This window comes from Schistocerca nitens, chromosome 3, assembly GCF_023898315.1.
Source record: "Schistocerca nitens isolate TAMUIC-IGC-003100 chromosome 3, iqSchNite1.1, whole genome shotgun sequence".
NCBI classification, from domain to species: domain Eukaryota; kingdom Metazoa; phylum Arthropoda; class Insecta; order Orthoptera; family Acrididae; genus Schistocerca; species Schistocerca nitens.
In genome coordinates, this window is record NC_064616.1 from 361,928,777 (window position 1) to 361,948,225 (window position 19,449).

Sequence of the window (19,449 nt, forward strand, 5' to 3'; positions counted from 1 at the left end):
AGTTACATTTTCCTTCTTGCAAAAGCATTTCCATAGAAGACCTTTAATCTCCAGTCACAACATTGAAGAAACATTTTATATCCAACAACAACAACAAAGATATCAAAAAACATGGACTAAAATGCCATAAGAAGTCTTGGGCAATACTTCCAACAACACAGCCTAGGCCTCACAGAGTATAAACTCTTAATTTCAATCATTTCTAATCTCACCTCACTTAAAAGAAAGAAAAGGCTGCCCTTACTGACTGAAGCATTTCAGACAGTATTCACTTTAAATAGCTACGCTATGAATGTACCCATCCAATGTCATAAATGATCTGGAAACTGTACGTACCACAAAAGTTTTAATTTACAATCACTTCTGCACTGATAAAATAAAGAATGCAATGCTGTTTCTAATGAACCACTCAATGCCGACTGTCATATCACTCCACGAAAAACACAATGATTACAAGGACAACTATTCCCCACAATCTTTAGCTGATGTGCTGAGAGAGGGACAGCAATCTAAGGAGCAGTGATGACTGTTTACAAATTCTACTTTCTTTTCCACAACTCAACACTTTGCCTTTTCCTCATAACCTCTGTTTATTTCTCATACAGGACTTTTCACCAGAATAATGCTGCTTTATTAATTAATAGGATAAACATGTCAGTATTCATTTTTTCCCTGAACATTTCAGATTTAATTATGCATCCACGATAGCTGTGGTAGAAAACAGAAGCATACACATTTTCCTCATATGCAGCACATAAAATAAAATTGAGCAGTGAATAATACTTCTCCTTTGCATCACATTTCAAGCACAAATAAATCTTTACAAACTAATTCTGGTGACAAGAAACTCAAGTTTTGTAACACAACTACAACAGTTATTTATTTGCACCATAGAAGTTTTGACCACGTGGCCATTATCAATTGGCATATTGCAAAACAATAATAATAAATAAACCATAGGGTGTACATACAGAACAGCCTTAACATCATGCTGTACATATGGCAGCTAAATTAGGAAAAAATGTCAAAAATGATGTATTACTTACACTGGGCTTTAGCCAACATCAAAAATCTAAAAATCTTCTGACACATATACGTAGTCATCGTACCTGTACATTGGGTTTTTTAACTGAAGAACGTGTATACATTAAGTGAAAGCAAGGCTATGTACACCATGAAAAGGACATACATTACATATACTGTTACTGTTGGTAACATTTTCAACATAAACTGCACCAAATCACTACTCTCATACACCGTTTACAGTATCAGAAAACTTTTAGATTTTGATATGTGCTTAAGCACAGAGTGAGTAATATGTTATTTTAGACATTTTTCATAAAATATAACAGCCACACCTATGGCACAATGCTAATGCCTTTCTACATATACACACACTCCATGCTTTTATTTAATTTTTTATGTTTTTGCAGTATACCGTTTGATAATGGTCACATGGCCAAAACTGCAATAGTACAAATAAATAACTCTTAAAGTCAAAGAAAACTAGGTCATTTACAAAATTTTACATGATAATAAATCCCAATCACGAAATGTTAATAAGAAACACAATAGTTACTGTATCTTTACTAACCACTCCCAGTGGCACATCAACCACGTATGGTGTCTCTCTGTCCATGCTGCGGAAATACAGCTTGTAATTTGTTACAGAAAGAACCCCTCTTGCAGGTCCACTGTATGGGCATAAATATGTCACTTCCCTTGCCACACCCTGGACTTTCTCTCCAGGCAACAGTGGAGGATCATCAGGACGAGAAGGTGGTCCTGTTTCAGCTACATTCACCTACAATAAAAAGTAACAATTACTCCATCTGTAACATACATATCAACATCATATATTACACTGTGTGTCCACAACTGGCCACAGACCATTGCTACTTTCTTTAAATGTTCCAAACAGCTTCAATCTGGCAAGTAGTGAAGCTGAAATATTGTGGTTTTGAGACTGTGGACCAGTAAAATATTAGTCGAGGGTCTGCACAAAGTACCCGAACATTGTGTGAAAGGTATAACCATGGAGTATTTGTATCATTCCAGTCACCACAAGGAATTTATTTTATCCACCATATGTTTCAACTGTTAAACCGCTGCCGCCGCCGCCACCAGCTAGAAGGCATTTTTTACATGACATTTTAGCAGTGAGCATGTGAAAAAAAAATCATGTTTTCTCTCTGTCCAACCACAAAGAGAGAGAGAGAGAGAGAGAGAGAGAGAGAGAGAGAGAGAGAGAGTGTGTTCTTACTGCACTTATAAGACTCAATATAACCTCACAGTCACCTCAGACACTGTTGCAAGATATCACTAATGCTTATCACTAAAACAGTCATGTAAGTGATTCCTTGTACCTACTGATGACTATGCTCATGGTTTAAGTCAAAGTGCTTAGAGGATGGAATAAAACATAGAATCATATTTTTCCATTTTGGCTGCGCGTCAACAGCATTTTAGCATATAAGAAATATGCTATCAGTGTCTCCTAGAAGCACAACCCCCAGGATGGCTGTAATGAAATATTATTCTCTGTGGCAGTGAAGGTGACGGGCATCATGCACTCCATGTGGCTACTGTAAGTACATTAATTCAGTTAAAAATCACAATTTTCATAGTCAAATAGTGTGCTCAACAATGTGTACATACCATCAACTAGCTCTAACTGTAATAAATGATAAATGGATTGATAACATAACAGATCACAATGACATCTGAAAAGCCATATACATACCTATCTGTCAATTACTGGGGTGGGGAGGGTGTGGAGCAGAAACTATCTAGCCACACACACACACACACACACACACACACACACAACCATCTTATGCTCAAAGCATATAGTACATCAACTGGACGATGAGACATAGTGAACACTGATTTCGACTTATGGCTCAATACAAGTGGGTTGAAAAGGATGTGAGGCAACAGGTCCTCCTTGTAGTTAGTGTTTATTTTAAGCCAGTGAGTTACTCTCTCTTAGTGAATGTTCACAGATTATAGAGTAAGACACTTCTAACATCTGGCTGCATGCTTCATGGACAAGGGGTACAGTGATATGTAAATCAGGCAAGAAAATGAGCCAACCTACTGGTCCTGAATTGTGGTCTAAGGATTTTAAACACACGGTATTTCAAAATGATTCATCCAGTTTCACAACACTATATGTTCTACATGAGTGAAGACAAAAATTTGGTGTGGATTTTAACCTATGCACTAAAATTAAAAGTTCATGTTGGCATCAGTTGTGAGTAGTTGGTTCATGTGGTTCCCTGTGGGAGTCTCCCTGCTGCAGCTACCTCATTTATAAATCAATTACAAATCTTCACTGTATGACTGGTTTTATGATCAGCCAATAATAACTTTGTTGTACCAGTGGACCACCATGGAATTAAATAGTTCTTGTGAAAATGAAAACTTTGTAGTCATATGAAGAAGTTAAATTTGTGCTAAGTTTGTATTGTCACTCATGTTAAGACAGTTTTGTGATATTTGATGAATCTTTTTGAAACACCCTGTACACATTGCACAGAGGTGAGGGTACTCACCTCACCCAACACATCATATACTGAACTATCAGGGATGCTGTCAAGGAGGATATATGTACCTCAACTACCGATATTAGCAACATCCATAAAACTTCCTGGCAGATTAAAACTGTGTGCACGACCAAGACTCGAACTCGGGACCACTGCCTTTCGCAGGCAAGTGCTCCACCAACTGAGTTACACAAGCACGACTCACTACCCGGCCTCTGAGCTTTAATTCCGGCAGTACCTCGTTTCCTACCTTCCAAACTTCACAGGAGCTCTTCTGAGAGGCACATGGTTTTAATCTGCCAGGAAGTTTCTTATCAGTGCACACACTGCTACAGAGTGGAAATTTCATTCTGGGAACAGCCATCAACTGCCAACAGCTGCGGAGTGGTCACAAACCACCTACAACGTGTACAGGGTGTTACAGAGCCTGTACAGTATCCACATCCTAAAAGCCATGGAAGTGAAAAGGAGCTCAGTGAGTTTATGAATTCAGTGGGAGTTTGGGTGTAACTTAAGTGTCTTGACAATTTTTTTAGGCTACTTCTCCTTCAGTTCCATGCATACCACTGATTTACTGAATTTAGCCAAAAATAAATTCTCTTGAGGATGAAAGTTGCTCCAGACAAAAAGGAACAGCTGCCATCGAGGAAAGTGTGTTTCATATCTAGAGAATGATTTGAAAGGTAATTTTCTTCATCTATCTGCATTTTTAGTGTACTTTTGTAATTGGATTAGATACCATTTCTAAGATCTTATCAGGTACTTGACAAAATATTACATAAATATAACTTTGAGTACGTTTGATTGGTCTGTAAAGAACTGAAGTTTTTTGCTTTCTGTAGTACTTAACATGCCTGGAAGTGTTCTGAGCAGCAAATAACTTTTCTGGCTTGATTGTGGTGTTTTGTTGATCTTACACTGTGTAAATGGCATGGTAAACTATTTTTTCTAGATATAAAAGTTAAACAAAAATGACCTTACTGATAAAGCCAGGAGGCTGTTAAACAAGATTTCTTTCTCTAACTTGAGGCCTATTGTTCAAAATGTGACTGCTGCTGGGCATAATCCTCTTCTATCTAATGCTGATGCGTACTATTAAAACAGCAGAGAAGAATGCATTGCCCGGCCACAAGCCAATGAAAGATCATCTGACACTGCTATTCTGTGCAAATGTAAACGGCGATTTGAAAACTTAACTGCTGCTTGTTTACCATTCAGAATCTCCACGAGCCTTCAAGGAGTGTAAAGATCAGAAAGCAGATAAATGTGATGTTGAGAACCAACAACAAGGCTTGGGTAATGTGCGATCTTTTTTGCGATTGGATCAATGAAATGTTTACTTTGACGAAAAAATATTTGCTCGAGATGAATCTGCCACTAAATGTCTTGCTTATTATCGACAACTCTCCTGCCCATTCTCCAGGCCTACAAGACCACCTCCTTGAAGTATTTCAATTCATCAAGATCCAATTTCTGCCTCCCAACACCACTCCGTTACTCAAGTCTATGGACCAGCACATTATTTCTGACTAAGAAGCTCTACACTAAAGCATTCTTTGAGCATTGCTCTGAGTTGACCGAAGCTACCAATCTCACTCCCAGAGAGTTGCTTCAACATCATTGCCTGCATCAACATGATCAAAAAGGTATGGGAAGGGGGGTTACCAAGAGAACTTTCACTTCTGCTTGGAAGCATCTTTGGCCGGAGTGCATTACTGAATGTGATTCTGAGGCATTTGACTCAGTACCTGTGGAGCCTATAGTTGACGAGATTGTGTCTTGGCTCAAGAGCATGGGACTAGAACTGAATAACAACGATATTGATGAGCTTTTGGAAGAGCGCAGCCACGAAATGACCACCGAAGATCTTATGGAATTGCAGTGTGTTTCACAGCAGGAAATTATGGGAAGGAGTTCTTTAGAGGAGGAGGAGGAGGAGGAGGAGGAGGAGGAGGTAACAGCAAAACAACCATCTTCTCACACAATAAGGGAAATGCTGAAAGCACAGAAATCAGTTTCATCGTACACTGAAAATTACCACCTCAATAAAGCAGTGGCTATGTGCGCTACAAATTTATACGACGCTAATCCTGAGTCATATTTTAGCCAAGTGTTGAATCGTCTGTGAACCGGCTTCCTGGTGTGTGTCTATATATAAAAGGGAAACATTCCACGTGGGAAAAATATATCTAAAAACAAAGATGATGTAACTTACCAAATGAAAGCGTTGGCATGTTGATAGACACACACACACACACACACACACACACACACACACACACACACACACACACACAAAATTCAAGCTTTCGCAACCAACGGTTGCTTCATCAGGAAAGAGGGAAGGAGAGGGAAAGACGAAAGGATGTGGGTTTTAAGGGAGAGGGTAAGGAGTCATTCCAATCCGGGAGCGGAAAGACGAAAGGTAAGTCTTTCCGCTCCCGGGATTGGAATGACTCCTTACCCTCTCCCTTAAAACCCACATCCTTTTGTCTTTCCCTCTCCTTCCCTCTTTCCTGATGAAGCAACCGTTGGTTGCAAAAGCTTGAATTTTGTGTGTGTGTGTTTTGTTTTGTTTAATGAGTGTTTCGTATTATGAGTAAGATTCTGGAACGAATTATGCTTACTATGTGAGGTTCCACTGTAGTGGATTTTATCAGAAGTGAAAATTCTTGGAAAATTTTCACCCAGAGGTAACTTTGTTATCAACAAAGGCAGCATACTAATTTTCCAAGGACACAAAAACTTCATAATAATGATTATGCACAGGATAATGATTATGCACATGATTTTATCAGAAAATCGGGAAGTCATGGAGAAAAACAATCTTACAGTTGCTCAAAGCGTTTGCAGTAAACAGTTTTATATTATGCTAGCAGTTCTGCGGAAACACGGTAGCTAAAAAAATAAATAAATAAATAAATAGATAAATAAATAAAAAAAGTTCACACGTCCTGTACATTTACAAACTTATGCTGGAGTTCATCCCTAAAGGTTGAAGCAACACTCAAAGAAGGAATATCAGATGGAAAAAAAGTTTTAAGTTATATTTTAGTACCAGACAGTCACAGGGAAGGGAGGACTTGATCCTACTTTTGAAAGTATAAATAATAAAGTACCTTTAGATAACCTGCTAGTTTCTATCACAAAAAACTGCTGTTGTGCCAGGGAGCTGCTAATGGATACTGCTGGGAGTAAAACAACAGGACCACACAGGGTTAACACTCACATAAAGAACACAGTGTCAATAACAACTGTGCAATGGAAACTAAGCAAACAAAACATCCACACTAACAATTCTATTGACAAAGCTCTTGTAAGCACAAATAAATCAAATAAATGACTAGAGGCACATGTACTTTTTCTGGACTACTGAGCAACTGAAACATGTTATGTGACCCAAAGAGCCTACTTTTATACATTTCCCTCTTGTAAATTGTGCCTGCATATCAAGAAATCCAATGAAAGTGTATAACCCAGACTGTGTTCTTTCAGCTGGAAACCACAGTGGACATTCTGTTAATAGCTTGGGGATTCATATTGTGGTTTCCAATCTGTTCTATGGCTACAATGAAACAACAAGTAACTGATAAGATCTATAAACCAATTTATGTGACGATTTTCATTCAATGGCTTACAGGAAATTCTGCCTTCCACGATGATGTCTCCAATCAAAAGTTGGAAACGTCAAAGCTTGGTTTCAGGAATATAAAGGGGACTTCAGGAATTTAATTTAATCATCACTGACCCATGGCAGCCTGTAAGTAATATAAAGGATGTACTAGTCTCTACTGGCTTCTGTCAAGGAACTGGAACAGTATCTTCACGAGAAACTGTATCAAATCGCATTCAGCACTATATACCAGTTTTTGTATTGATCCCCAGGATTTAGGCAAATTCAGGTAGAGGCAACCCCTGGGTAGGGGTTCAGTTCCAATTAAAAGGGCATCCCCTGTTCAGTTGTGGGTGCTACTCACCTGTGGCAAGATGCATGACATTCCCATAACGGTCTCAGTATGGCACAGGGTATCATCATCTACCGTGACTTCCTTTTACAGATTGGTCACAAGTTACATGCCAATTTGTACCGATGGGATGTGCATGTTGTCTGCTGCGTCCTGTGGGGACCAAAGGACAAAAGGGTTGACACTTGGCCCTCGTCTTGGCCTGAAAATGGCAAGGTGGCGATGTATCAATGCAATTTGAAATGGCGTTTTCTCCCTCCCATGTGATGATTCAAATGCACAAGATTTGGGCACACACCTTCACATTGTATCGCCAGCCCCATCTCCGAGGATTGTGCATGTCAGTTGGACACAACAGCTCCTTGTACCCCCACCCGTCTGTGTCAACTGTGGGGAGCACCAACACCCTGTGTTCACTGAACTGCACAATCTTTGAAAGAGAAAAGAACATCCAAAAATACAAGATGTTTAACCAACTCAGGTATCAGAAGGCCAAGAACAAATATGAAAGTCCAAATCCTGTATGTATGATGACTACGTTTGCTATGGTTATAGTGACATCATTGTTTCTAGCAACAGTGTCCTCCCCCTTCATGCCTTCCTCGTTGGGTCCTTTGGACCGCTCAACTACACATGCTTCTCTGGTGGTTGGGGGCACTCCTCCTCCTCCTCCTCCTCCTCCTCCTCGTTTCCCCACACCCACTTTGAGAATACTGACTCCCCTCCCACCATGGATATAGATAACCATCCCAAATCAGAGAAGCAACACCCTCCTCCTGTGTCTCTCACTGGAAAACAATCCCTCGGGACGCTACCCTCCCAGGAGCCTGCTGATCTGGATCTTAAGAATGAACTGATTGTGAATGAGCGTAAGGCAGAGTTTGCAGGTGTGTTCTGGACTGACTACAGCAAACAAATGCCAACTTGATATGACTTTGGAGGCTGTGGCTGCATGTGTGAGGACGTCCCTAGATTTTACCACCTGTAATGTTTATCTCCCTCCCAATGATTAAGTGCCTCTGACCATGTTGTCTGCACTGATTTCTCAGCTCCTCCCACCATTTCTCATTTCAGGTGACTTCAATGCCTATAATCCCTTGTGGGGTGGAACTATGACCACTGGCTGCAGTAAAATTATCGAAACTTTGCTTGCACTACTAAATCTCTGTCACTTGAATATTGGTGCCCCCACACACCTCACTGTGGCGTATGGATCTTATTTGGCCATTGATCTGTCCATCTGTTGTCTTGGTCTTCTCACCACCATATAATGGAGAATCCCTGAGGACCTGTGTGACAGTAATCATTTTCTGATTGCACTGTCCCTCCCTTGGCATCACTCACCTGTGCATCCACCCACCATGGGCTCTCAAAAATCCTGAAAATCCTGACTGGGATGCCTTCGCCCCTGCTGTCACCCTTAGCAGCCCTTTCTCATGGAGGTATCAATGCAGCTGTCCACAACACATCTGCAGCCATTCTGTTGGCAGCAGTCTTGGTGATCCCCTACTCCTCACCCCCCCACCCCAACTCCCTCCATCAGAAGACACTATCTTGGTGGACTTCGAAATCACTGTGGTAATTAAGAGATCACAGATGGGATCTCCAGTGCCACGAGTGGCATCCACTGACGGAGGACATCATTGTCTTTGAGCAGCTCTGTGCCCAGGTCCGCCACCTAGTGAAAGACAGAAACAAGAATGCTGAGAGCCTTCGCCCCTGCTGTCACCCTTAGCAGCCCTTTCTCATGGAGGTATCAATGCAGCTGTCCACAACACATCTGCAGCCATTCTGTTGGCAGCAGTCTTGGTGATCCCCTACTCCTCACCCCCCCACCCCAACTCCCTCCATCAGAAGACACTATCTTGGTGGACTTCGAAATCACTGTGGTAATTAAGAGATCACAGATGGGATCTCCAGTGCCACGAGTGGCATCCACTGATGGAGGACATCATTGTCTTTGAGCAGCTCTGTGCCCAGGTCCGCCACCTAGTGAAAGACAGAAACAAGAATGCTGAGAACAGTATGTTACTACCATTGGACTGTGCAACCTGGTATCACCCTGTATGGTGTTGTCTACACTGACCCAGATGCTGTCACTGAACATTGTGCTCTGCATTAGGCTTGAGCCTCTTTGAGAATCACCAGTCTTTATCTCATGTCATCTAACTGTGAGTGGAGCAAATTCACTTACCCTTCACTACACGTCACCTGGAGCCATAGAATATTCCATTCAGTGAGTGGGAATTCCTGTGCCCTTGCCCTTTGGCCTAAAACGGCTCCGGGGCCTGACTGGATCCACAGCCAAACATACAGCTATTGATGGAACCTCCTGGCAGATTAAAACTGTGTGCTGGACCAAGACTCAAATTTGGGACCTTTACCTTTCACGGACAAGTGCTCTACCATCGAGCTACCCTAGCATGGCTCACAACCCATCCTCACAACTTCAATTCTGCCCGTACCTCGTCTCGTATCTTTCAAACTTCACAGAAGCTCTCCTGCAAACCTTGCAGAACTAGCACTCTTGGAAGAAAGGATATTGCGGAGACATGGCATAGCCACAGCCTAGTGGATGTTTCCTATTGACGGATTGCCAACATCACTTCCTTGCCATTTTCAACCGTATCTGTAGCAAGGGTGAGTTTCCGTCTCTCTGGCGAGAAAGCGTGATCATCCCGGTACTGAAACATATTACACAAACCCTTGAGATGGACAGTTTTGCCCAGTTAGTCACATTCATGTTCTCTGCAAGTTGCTCTAACGTATGGCGAGCCAGTGGCTGTGTTTGTACTGTGAGTCTCAGGGTATTTTGACTCTGTCCTAGGGTGGTTTTTGCCAATGCCATTTTACTGCTAATCTGATTTTAAGTTTCACCTGTGAAATTGACTTCTTCTAGTGTCTGTGAGGTAGGGCACATTAGCCTTGTCTGATGTCTGAGGGATTGGACAGGTGGCCTATCACCTAATCCGACCCAGTGCCGAATGACTTCCCCTTGCTTGGTGGCTTGGCATGGCTCCTGCCGTTTCCACCCTTTTAATTCTTATTATCTTACATCTGCTTTTGATTTACTGCATCATCATCATCATCATCATCATCATCATCATCATCATCATCATCCTTTTTCCTGAGATTTTATCAATATCTCCACATCGCTAGTTTTCTTGTGGTAACGGATTACAATCTGGACCTGAGTAAGAAAGCAAAGTGTGCACTCAAGGGAGTCTTTTTCTGGCACACGGCTAAAGACTAACAACTATACATTCACTTACTACATGCATAGCTTTGTTGGGTATGACTTATTTTGCAGTTATTCCGCTCAAAAATAAATTATTTAGAAGAGTGCAATTCAAACCAGTTATTACATTAATTCATGAACCTCATATACACCATTATTTAATTACCTAGTGATTCTTACACTGCTGTTGCAGTGCAGTCGATGATGAAATGCACCTGGTTGAAACGAACAGATGCATCCATTTACTGAACACAAAACAGAAATTATGTCTGTTGGAAGTTCATCTATTATTGAACAGAAACAAATGCATGGCAATGCATCATACACTTACAATGTGTTTAACAAACCAGTGATCTATGTTGTGACAAACCACATATTTTCAAACTCCCAATCAAGATTTACTTGATTGTGGGTGTTACAAAAATAATTGCACTCTAAGGTATGTCACCTTCATAATGAGAACTCAAGATTATTATTATTATTTCTTTACTTTCTCAGACGTTAAGTCTGGTTGAGAATGGAAAGTGACGCGGACCTTGATCAAGCGTCACTTCCTATTAACTGTACGGTATGTGTTATATTGCATTTAGGAACTTTCGGGTAATTGAACATGTATCAATAATTACGGATTTCTGTAGTTGTATATATATGTTTGGATGTAGCTGTATTGCATTGATGTACTGGTGGATATTGTGTGGTATGACTCCTGTAGTTGATAGTATAATTGGTATGATGTCAACTTTATCCTGATGCCACATGTCTTTGACTTCCTCAGCCAGTTTGATGTATTTTTCAATTTTTTCTCCTGTTTTCTTTTGTATATTTGTTGTATTGGGTATGGGTATTTCGATTAGTTGTGTTAATTTCTTCTTTTTATTGGTGAGTATGATGTCAGGTTTGTTATGTGGCGTTGTTTTATCTGTTATAATGGTTCTGTTCCAGTATAATTTGTATTCATCATTCTCCAGTACATTTTGTGGTGCATACTTGTATGTAGGAACTTGTTGTTTTAAAAGTTTATGTTGTAAGGCAAGCTGTTGATGTATTATTTTTGCGACATTGTCATGTCTTCTGGGGTATTCTGTATTTGCTAGTATTGTACATCCGCTTGTGATGTGATCTACTGTTTCTATTTGTTGTTTACAAAGTCTGCATTTATCTGTTGTGGTATTGGGATCTTTAATAATATGCTTGCTGTAATACCTGGTGTTTATTGTTTGATCCTGTATTGCAATCATGAATCCTTCTGTCTCACTGTATATATTGCCTTTTCTTAGCCATGTGTTGGATGCGTCTTGATCGATGTGTGGCTGTGTTAGATGATACGGGTGCTTGCCATGAAGTGTTTTCTTTTTCCAATTTACTTTCTTCGTATCTGTTGATGTTATGTGGTCTAAAGGGTTGTAGAGGTGGTTATGAAATTGTAGTGGTGTAGCCGATGTATTTATATGAGTGATTGCTTTGTGTATTTTGCTACTTTCTGCTCGTTCTATAAAGAATTTTCTTAAATTGTCTACCTGTCCATAATGTAGGTTTTTTATATCGATAAATCCCCTTCCTCCTTCCTTTCTGCTTAATGTGAATCTTTCTATTGCTGAATGTATGTGATGTATTCTATATTTGTGGCATTGTGATCGTGTAAGTGTATTGAGTGCTTCTAGGTCTGTGTTACTCCATTTCACTACTCCAAATGAGTAGGTCAATATTGGTATGGCATAAGTATTTATAGCTTTTGTCTTGTTTCTTGCTGTCAATTCTGTTTTCAGTAGTTTTGTTAGTCTTTGTCTATATTTTTCTTTTAGTTCTTCTTTAATATTTGTATTATCTATTCCTATTTTTTGTCTGTATCCTAGATATTTATAGGCATCCGTTTTTTCCATCGCTTCTATGCAGTCGCTGTGGTTATCCAATATGTAATCTTCTTGTTTAGTGTGTTTTCCCTTGACTATGCTATTTTTCTTACATTTGTCTGTTCCAAAAGCCATACTTATATCATTGCTGGATACTTCTGTTATCTTTAGTAATTGGTTGAGTTGTTGATTTGTTGCTGCCAGTAGTTTTAGATCATCCATGTATAGCAAATGTGTGATTTTGTGTGGGTATGTTCCAGTAATATTGTATCCATAATTTGTATTATTTAGCATGTTGGATAGTGGGTTCAGAGCAAGGCAGAACCAGAAAGGACTTAATGAGTCTCCTTGGTATATTCCACGCTTAATCTGTATTGGCTGTGATGTGATATTATTTGAATTTGTTTGGATATTAAGTGTGGTTTTCCAATTTTTCATTACTATGTTTAGGAACTGTATCAATTTAGGATCTATTTTGTATATTTCCAATATTTGTAGTAACCATGAGTGGGGTACACTATCAAAAGCTTTTTGGTAATCAATGTATGCGTAGTGTAGCGACCTTTGTTTAGTTTTAGCTTGATATGTCACCTCTGCATCTATTATCAGTTGCTCTTTACATCCTCGTGCTCCTTTGCAACAGCCTTTTTGTTCTTCATTTATAATTTTGTTCTGTGTTGTATGTGTCATTAATTTCTGTTTAATGATTGAAGTTAATATTTTGTATATTGTTGGTAGGCATGTTATGGGGCGATATTTTGCTGGGTTTGCTGTGTCTGCTTGATCTTTAGGTTTCAGATAAGTTATTCCTTTTGTAAGTGTATCAGGGAATGTGTATGGGTCTGCAATGTAACTGTTAAATAATTTAGTTAGATGTGAATGTGTTGAGGTGAACTTCTTTAACCAGAAATTTGCTATTTTATCATTTCCAGGGGCTTTCCAATTGTGAGTAGAATTAATTGCTTGGGTGACTTCATGTTGCAAAATTATCACTTCAGGCATTTGTGGTATCATCTTGTATGTGTCTGTTTCTGTTTGTATCCACCGTGCATGCCTGTTATGTTGTACCAGGTTTGACCATATGTTGCTCCAGAAGTGTTCCATGTCTGTTATGTTTGGTGGATTGTTTATTTTAATGTGTGTGTTATCTATTGTCTGGTAAAATTTCTTTTGGTTTGTGTTGAATGTTTGGTTTTGTTTCCTTCTATTTTCACTTTTTTGTATCTTCTGAGTCGTTTGGCTAATGCTTGTAATTTCTGCTTCTTTTCGTCTAATTGCTCTGTCGCTTCTTGTTGTGAGATTTTACCTAACCTTTTTCGTTTTTTTTTCCGAGATTTCATTTCTTATAAATTGTGTTAGCTGTCCGATGTCTTTTCTCAGTTTTTCTATTCTGATCTGTAGCCTGTGTTGCCATGCTGGTTTTGTGGGTTTCTTCTGTGTGTTGGTTGGTTCTGATCTCTGTCTAGTGTGTATATTTAGTGTAGTGAGTGCTCCTATATAAACCAGTAGTTGTAACTCTTCCATAGTTGTGTTTTCATTTATTTTGTTGTGTATGATTGTGTTGATAGTTTTTATTGTTGTTTCGACTTGTGGGTTATTTGGTGGTCTATGCAAGAATGGTCTAATGTCTGTATTTGTGTCTTTGTATTCTATATATGTTAGCTGAAATTTTTCTTCTATATCTAGCATCTGTGTCACTTCGTGTTCTATTTGTGCTTGTTCTGGTGGCTGTCTTAAGATTTCGTTTTCCTCTGATTGTTTAATTGGTGCGTGTTGTTCTTTGTTTGTTTGCTCTGGGATGTTTGAGTCCATTACTGTATTTTCTTCTTCTTCTGATTGCACATTATTTTGTTCCAGTATTTGTTGTACTTCTTGTTTGATCTGATCAGCTAGTCGTTGTTCTGTTAAAAATTTTAATTCTGGGTATCTGGTAATAAATGTTGTGTATACTTGTGATCTGTATCCAGTTGTGTTGGTTCCTAGGTTTGTTGCTTGGTAATAACAGAACATGAGGTGTCGATTAACTTCATCTGACCATCTCATCCTCTGTCTTTGTTTTCCTTCTAGGGTGGTTGCAGGAAGCATATCCTGCAAAACACCTCTATTTGGATTTAAATCATTTTCCAGTTGGCTAGCAGTGTCGTTACCATTGTAGGCGGGCATAGGGTTCAAGCGTCGTCCCCGACCATGACGGCACTTGTCCGAGGCTTCTTTAGTTCTGTCCTGAACCAACTAATCACACTAAAAGGGGGGTTAGCCCTATTAGTGGTTTGTTCTTTTCGTCGCCTAAGTCAATCCAGATGTAGGTGAAGATGGTTCCAACAGCACTCAGACTTTGTTTCTTCATTGTGCTACAGGTTTTTTTTGTTTGGTTTTAGGGCGCAAAACTGCTAAGGTCATTAGCGCCCGGTCCGTGACTAAGGAAAAAATAAAAACTGAAAATTGAAAACAGCAAAAATGGGAACGAAACTCAAAAAATTGGACACTAAAAGCAGAAACAAGGCTTAAAATTCCACTACAGAGAGGGGTTGATGGTCCCAGATAAAACTTCAAATGACTGGCGTCATTTCACTGTCACTAATAAACTGGAGAACGCGGTCGGCTGAGCGCGTGTCATCTGCTAAAATCGACGATAGATCAGGCGATAGCTGTAGACGGGAGCGTAACGGATTAAAATAGGGGCATTCAATTAAAAGGTGTCGTACCGTCCACAGCTGAGAGCAGTGGGGACAGAGTGGGGGAGGATCGCCGCTTAAAAGATGTCGATGGCTAAAAAGACAGTGCCCTATCCGGAGTCTAGCTAAAATTACCTCCTCCCGACGACGCGTTCAGGAGGAAGAGGTCCAAGCGCAAGGAAGGGCTTTCACTTCCCGCAATTTATTGCGGGGAAGTGTTGACCAATGCGCATGCCATAAATGAGCAACTTTGCGACATAAACCGCTCCGTAGATCGGTGAAGGGAAGCGACTGAATAGCTGGCCGAGGAAGAGAAACTGCAGCCTTGGCTGCTATATCAGCCGCCTCATTCCCACAGATACCAGCGTGTCCCGGGAGCCAGAGGAACGCCACCGAGACGCCCCCCAGGTGGAGCAAGCGCAGACAGTCCTGAATCCGGTGGACGAGAGGGTGCACAGGGTAAAGAGCTTGGAGACTGAGGAGAGAGCTGAGAGAATCTGAGCAGATTACGTACTGTATCCGCTGATGGCGGCGGATGTAGTGGACAGCCTGGAGAACAGCGAAAAGCTCCGCAGTATAAACCGAACACTGGTCGGGAAGCCGAAAGTGAATTGGGGCGTCGCCAACAATATAGGCACTCCCTACACCCAACGATGTTTTCGAGCCGTCGGTGTAAATAAATGTGGCGTCCGTCATTTGTGCACATAGAGCAGCAAATGCCCGACGATAAACAAGTGAAGGTGTACCGTCCTTGGGAAATTGACAAAGATCACGGAGCAGACAGATCCGGGGACGCAGCCAAGGCGGTGCTGTACCCCAAGTTGTCAAGAAGGTTTTAGGAAAGCGGAAGGAAAGAGAATGGAGCAGTTGACGGAAGCGGACTCCCGGGGGTAGTAGGGAGGAGGAGCGGCCTGCATACCCTACATCAAAGGAGGCGTCGAAAAAAGGGTCATGGGCTGGATTAGCAGGCATGGAAGACAGATGGCTAGCATAACGGCTCAGAAGGACCGCTCGCCGATTGGACAGCGGAGGTTCAGCAGTCTCGGCATAAAGGCTTTCCACAGGGCTAGTGTAAAAAGCTCCAGACGCTAAACGCAATCCACGGTGGTGGATAGAGTCGAGACGCCGAAGAATAGACGGCCGAGCAGAGGAGTAGACTATGCTTCCATAGTCCAATTTCGAGCGCACTAAGGCGCGATAGAGGCGGAGAAGGACCACTCGGTCCGCACCCCAGGAGGTACCATTCAGGACACGGAGGGTGTTGAGCGTTCGCAGACAGCGAGCCGAAAGATAGGAAACGTGGGAGGACCAGCACAGTTTTCTGTCAAACATAAGACCCAAGAATTTAGTGACGTCTGAAAACGGAAGGTTGACAGGACCTAGATGTAAGGAGGGCGGAAGAAACTCCTTACGTCGCCAAAAATTAATACAAACGGTCTTACTGGGAGAAAAACGGAAGCCGGTTTCGAGGCTCCAAGAGTGGAGGCGATCGAGACATCCTTGAAGACGTCGTTCAACAAGGCTGGTCCGTTGAGAGCTGTAGTAGATCGCAAAATCGTCCACAAAGAGGGAGCCCGAGACGTCAGGAAGGAGACAATCCATAATTGGATTTATAGCGATGGCAAACAGTACAACACTCAGCACGGAGCCCTGGGGTACCCCGTTTTCTTGAGAGAAAGTACGGGAGAGAGTAGTGTTCACCCGCACCCGAAATGTTCGCTCTGCCATAAATTCACGAAGAAAAAGGGGCAGCCGGCCTCGAAAGCCCCAAGAGAACAGTGTGCGGAGGATGCCTGTCCTCCAACAGGTATCGTATGCTCTCTCCAGATCAAAAAATATTGCTACCGTTTGGCGTTTCCGGAGAAAATTGTTCATGATATAAGTGGAGAGAGCAACAAGATGGTCAACTGCAGAGCGATGCTTTCGGAATCCGCATTGGGCAGGTGTTAAAAGACTGCGTGATTCCAGCCACCAAGCTAAACGGTAATTCACCATACGCTCCAAAATCTTACAGACACTACTCGTGAGAGAAATGGGGCGATAGCTAGAGGGGAGATGTTTGTCCTTTCCAGGTTTCGGAATGGGAACGACGATAGCTTCCCGCCATCGTCTGGGAAAGGTACTGTCGGTCCAAATTCGATTATAAAGGCGAAGGAGGTAACGCAGACTATGGGTTGATAAATGCAGCAACATTTGGACATGGATACCATCCGATCCAGGGGCGGAGGAGCGAGAAGAAGAGAGGGCATGTTGGAGTTCCCGCATGGAGAAAACAGTATTGTAGCTTTCGCGATTTTGAGAGGAGAAAGCAAGAGGTCGCACTTCCGCTGCACGTTTCTTCGGGAGAAACGCTGGCGGGTAATTTGAAGAGCTCGAAATCTCAGCAAAGTGCTGACCCAATGAGTTAGAAATTGCGACAGGGTCCACTAAGGTATCATGCGCGACAGTGAGCCCAGAGACCGGGGAGAAACTAGGCGCGCCTGAGAACCGTCGAAGCCGACTCCAAACTTCCGAGGAGGGAGTGAAGGTGTTAAATGAGCTAATAAAGAATTGCCAGCTTGCCTTCTTGCTATCGCGGATGACGCGACGGCATCGCGCACGGAGTTGCTTATAGCGGATACAATTTGCCAAAGTAGGATGGTGACGGAAAATGCGAAGAGCACGTCGCCGCTCACGGATTGCGTCACGGCATGCCTCGTTCCACCAAGGACTGGGGGGCGCCGGGGCAATTCGGAGGTGCGTGGTATTGAACGTTCCGCAGCGGTAAGAATAACGTCGGTAATATGTGTGACCTCATCGTCGACGCTGGGAAAGCGACGGTCATCGAATGTCGCTAGAGACGAAAAAAGTGTCCAATCGGCTTGGCCAAACTTCCAGCGTCGCGGGCGCATATATGGCAGTTGAGGCTGCAGCCTAAGGACGCATGGAAAGTGGTCACTCGAGTGTGTATCATCAAGGGCGAACCATTCGAAGCGCCGAGCTAGCGGAACAGTACCGATCGCAAGGTCCAAATGAGAGAAATTTGTCGTGGAGGCAGACAAAAACGTGGGGACCCCAGTGTTGAGGCAAACTAGATCCGCTTGGTGGAAGACGTCTAGCAATAGGGAGCCACGTGGACAAGGATGTGGAGATCCCCAAAGCGGGTGGTGGGCATTGAAGTCCCCAACCAGCAAATAGGGGGGTGGAAGCTGACCAAGAAGATGAAAGAGATCAGCTCGTGCCATTGGTGTGGACGATGGAATGTATACAGTACAAAGAGAGAACGTGTATCCAGAAAGGGAAAGACGGACGGCAACAGCTTGGAAGGAACTGTCTAAGGGGATTGGATGATAATGGAGAGTATCATGGAGAAGAATCATGAGTCCTCCATGTGCTGGAGTGCCTTCCACAGAGGGGAGGTCATATCGGACGGACTGAAAATGAGGGAGAACAAAGCGGTCATTAGGACGCAGCTTTGTTTCCTGAAGACAGAAGATGACCGGCGAGTAGGATCATAAGAGGATCGACAATTCATCCCGATTGGCTCGAATGCCGCGGATATTCCAGTGGATAATGGACATAGGGTGAACAGAAAATGGAGGAATGTGACCAAGGGTGCTGTCAACTCAACGACTGCTCAGAGCTTGCGACCGACAGCATGGAATGGCATTCAGCCGAAGGCAGAAGATCCTGATCCATAGGCTGGTCAGGAGCAGCTCCTGCCACCAGCGATCAGCCGGTTGACCGGCCACCAGCAGTGCGCCTCGGCGACACAGAAGACGGCCGAGGGCGATTTCCGCCAGGTGGCGCTGTGGATGGGACACGCCTTGGCGGAGAAGGAGAGGAACTGGGTTTCTTTGTAGCCTTCTTGGAAGTATGAGGTTTAGATGAAGGAGGAACCGATGGTGGTGAAGTTGCCGTACGTAAAAACTCTTCACGAGTATGCTCTTTCTTCGAAGACTTGGTGTCGGACTTTTGGGCTCGAGATTTAGTAGAACCCGACGAAGAGTGAGCCATAGAGTGGGCAGGCGAAAGTGGTGAAGTTGAACGGGCGATCTTTGCGCTGGCCGATCTGACGACCGTGGCACTAAAGGTGAGGTCGCAAGTTTGCGTGGCCGCCTCCTTTGTTGGCTGAGGAGTAGCAAGGACAGTGCTGTATTTGCCTGTCTGAGGCACGGTGGGCTGTCGACTGGC

The 19,449-nt window shown here is 42.5% G+C and overlaps 1 protein-coding gene across 2 annotated transcripts in view; it reads right to left on the bottom strand.

Annotated features, from left to right (window-relative positions):
* Positions 1–19,449, bottom strand: part of LOC126248309 (myotubularin-related protein 2) — a 198,558-nt gene that overhangs the window by 140,655 nt on the left and 38,454 nt on the right. For both annotated transcript variants that reach the window (XM_049949182.1, XM_049949181.1), the window contains one exon: positions 1,595–1,804. In XM_049949182.1, coding sequence (XP_049805139.1) covers positions 1,595–1,804 — 210 coding nt within the window. The remainder of the gene's footprint in view (positions 1–1,594; positions 1,805–19,449) is intronic.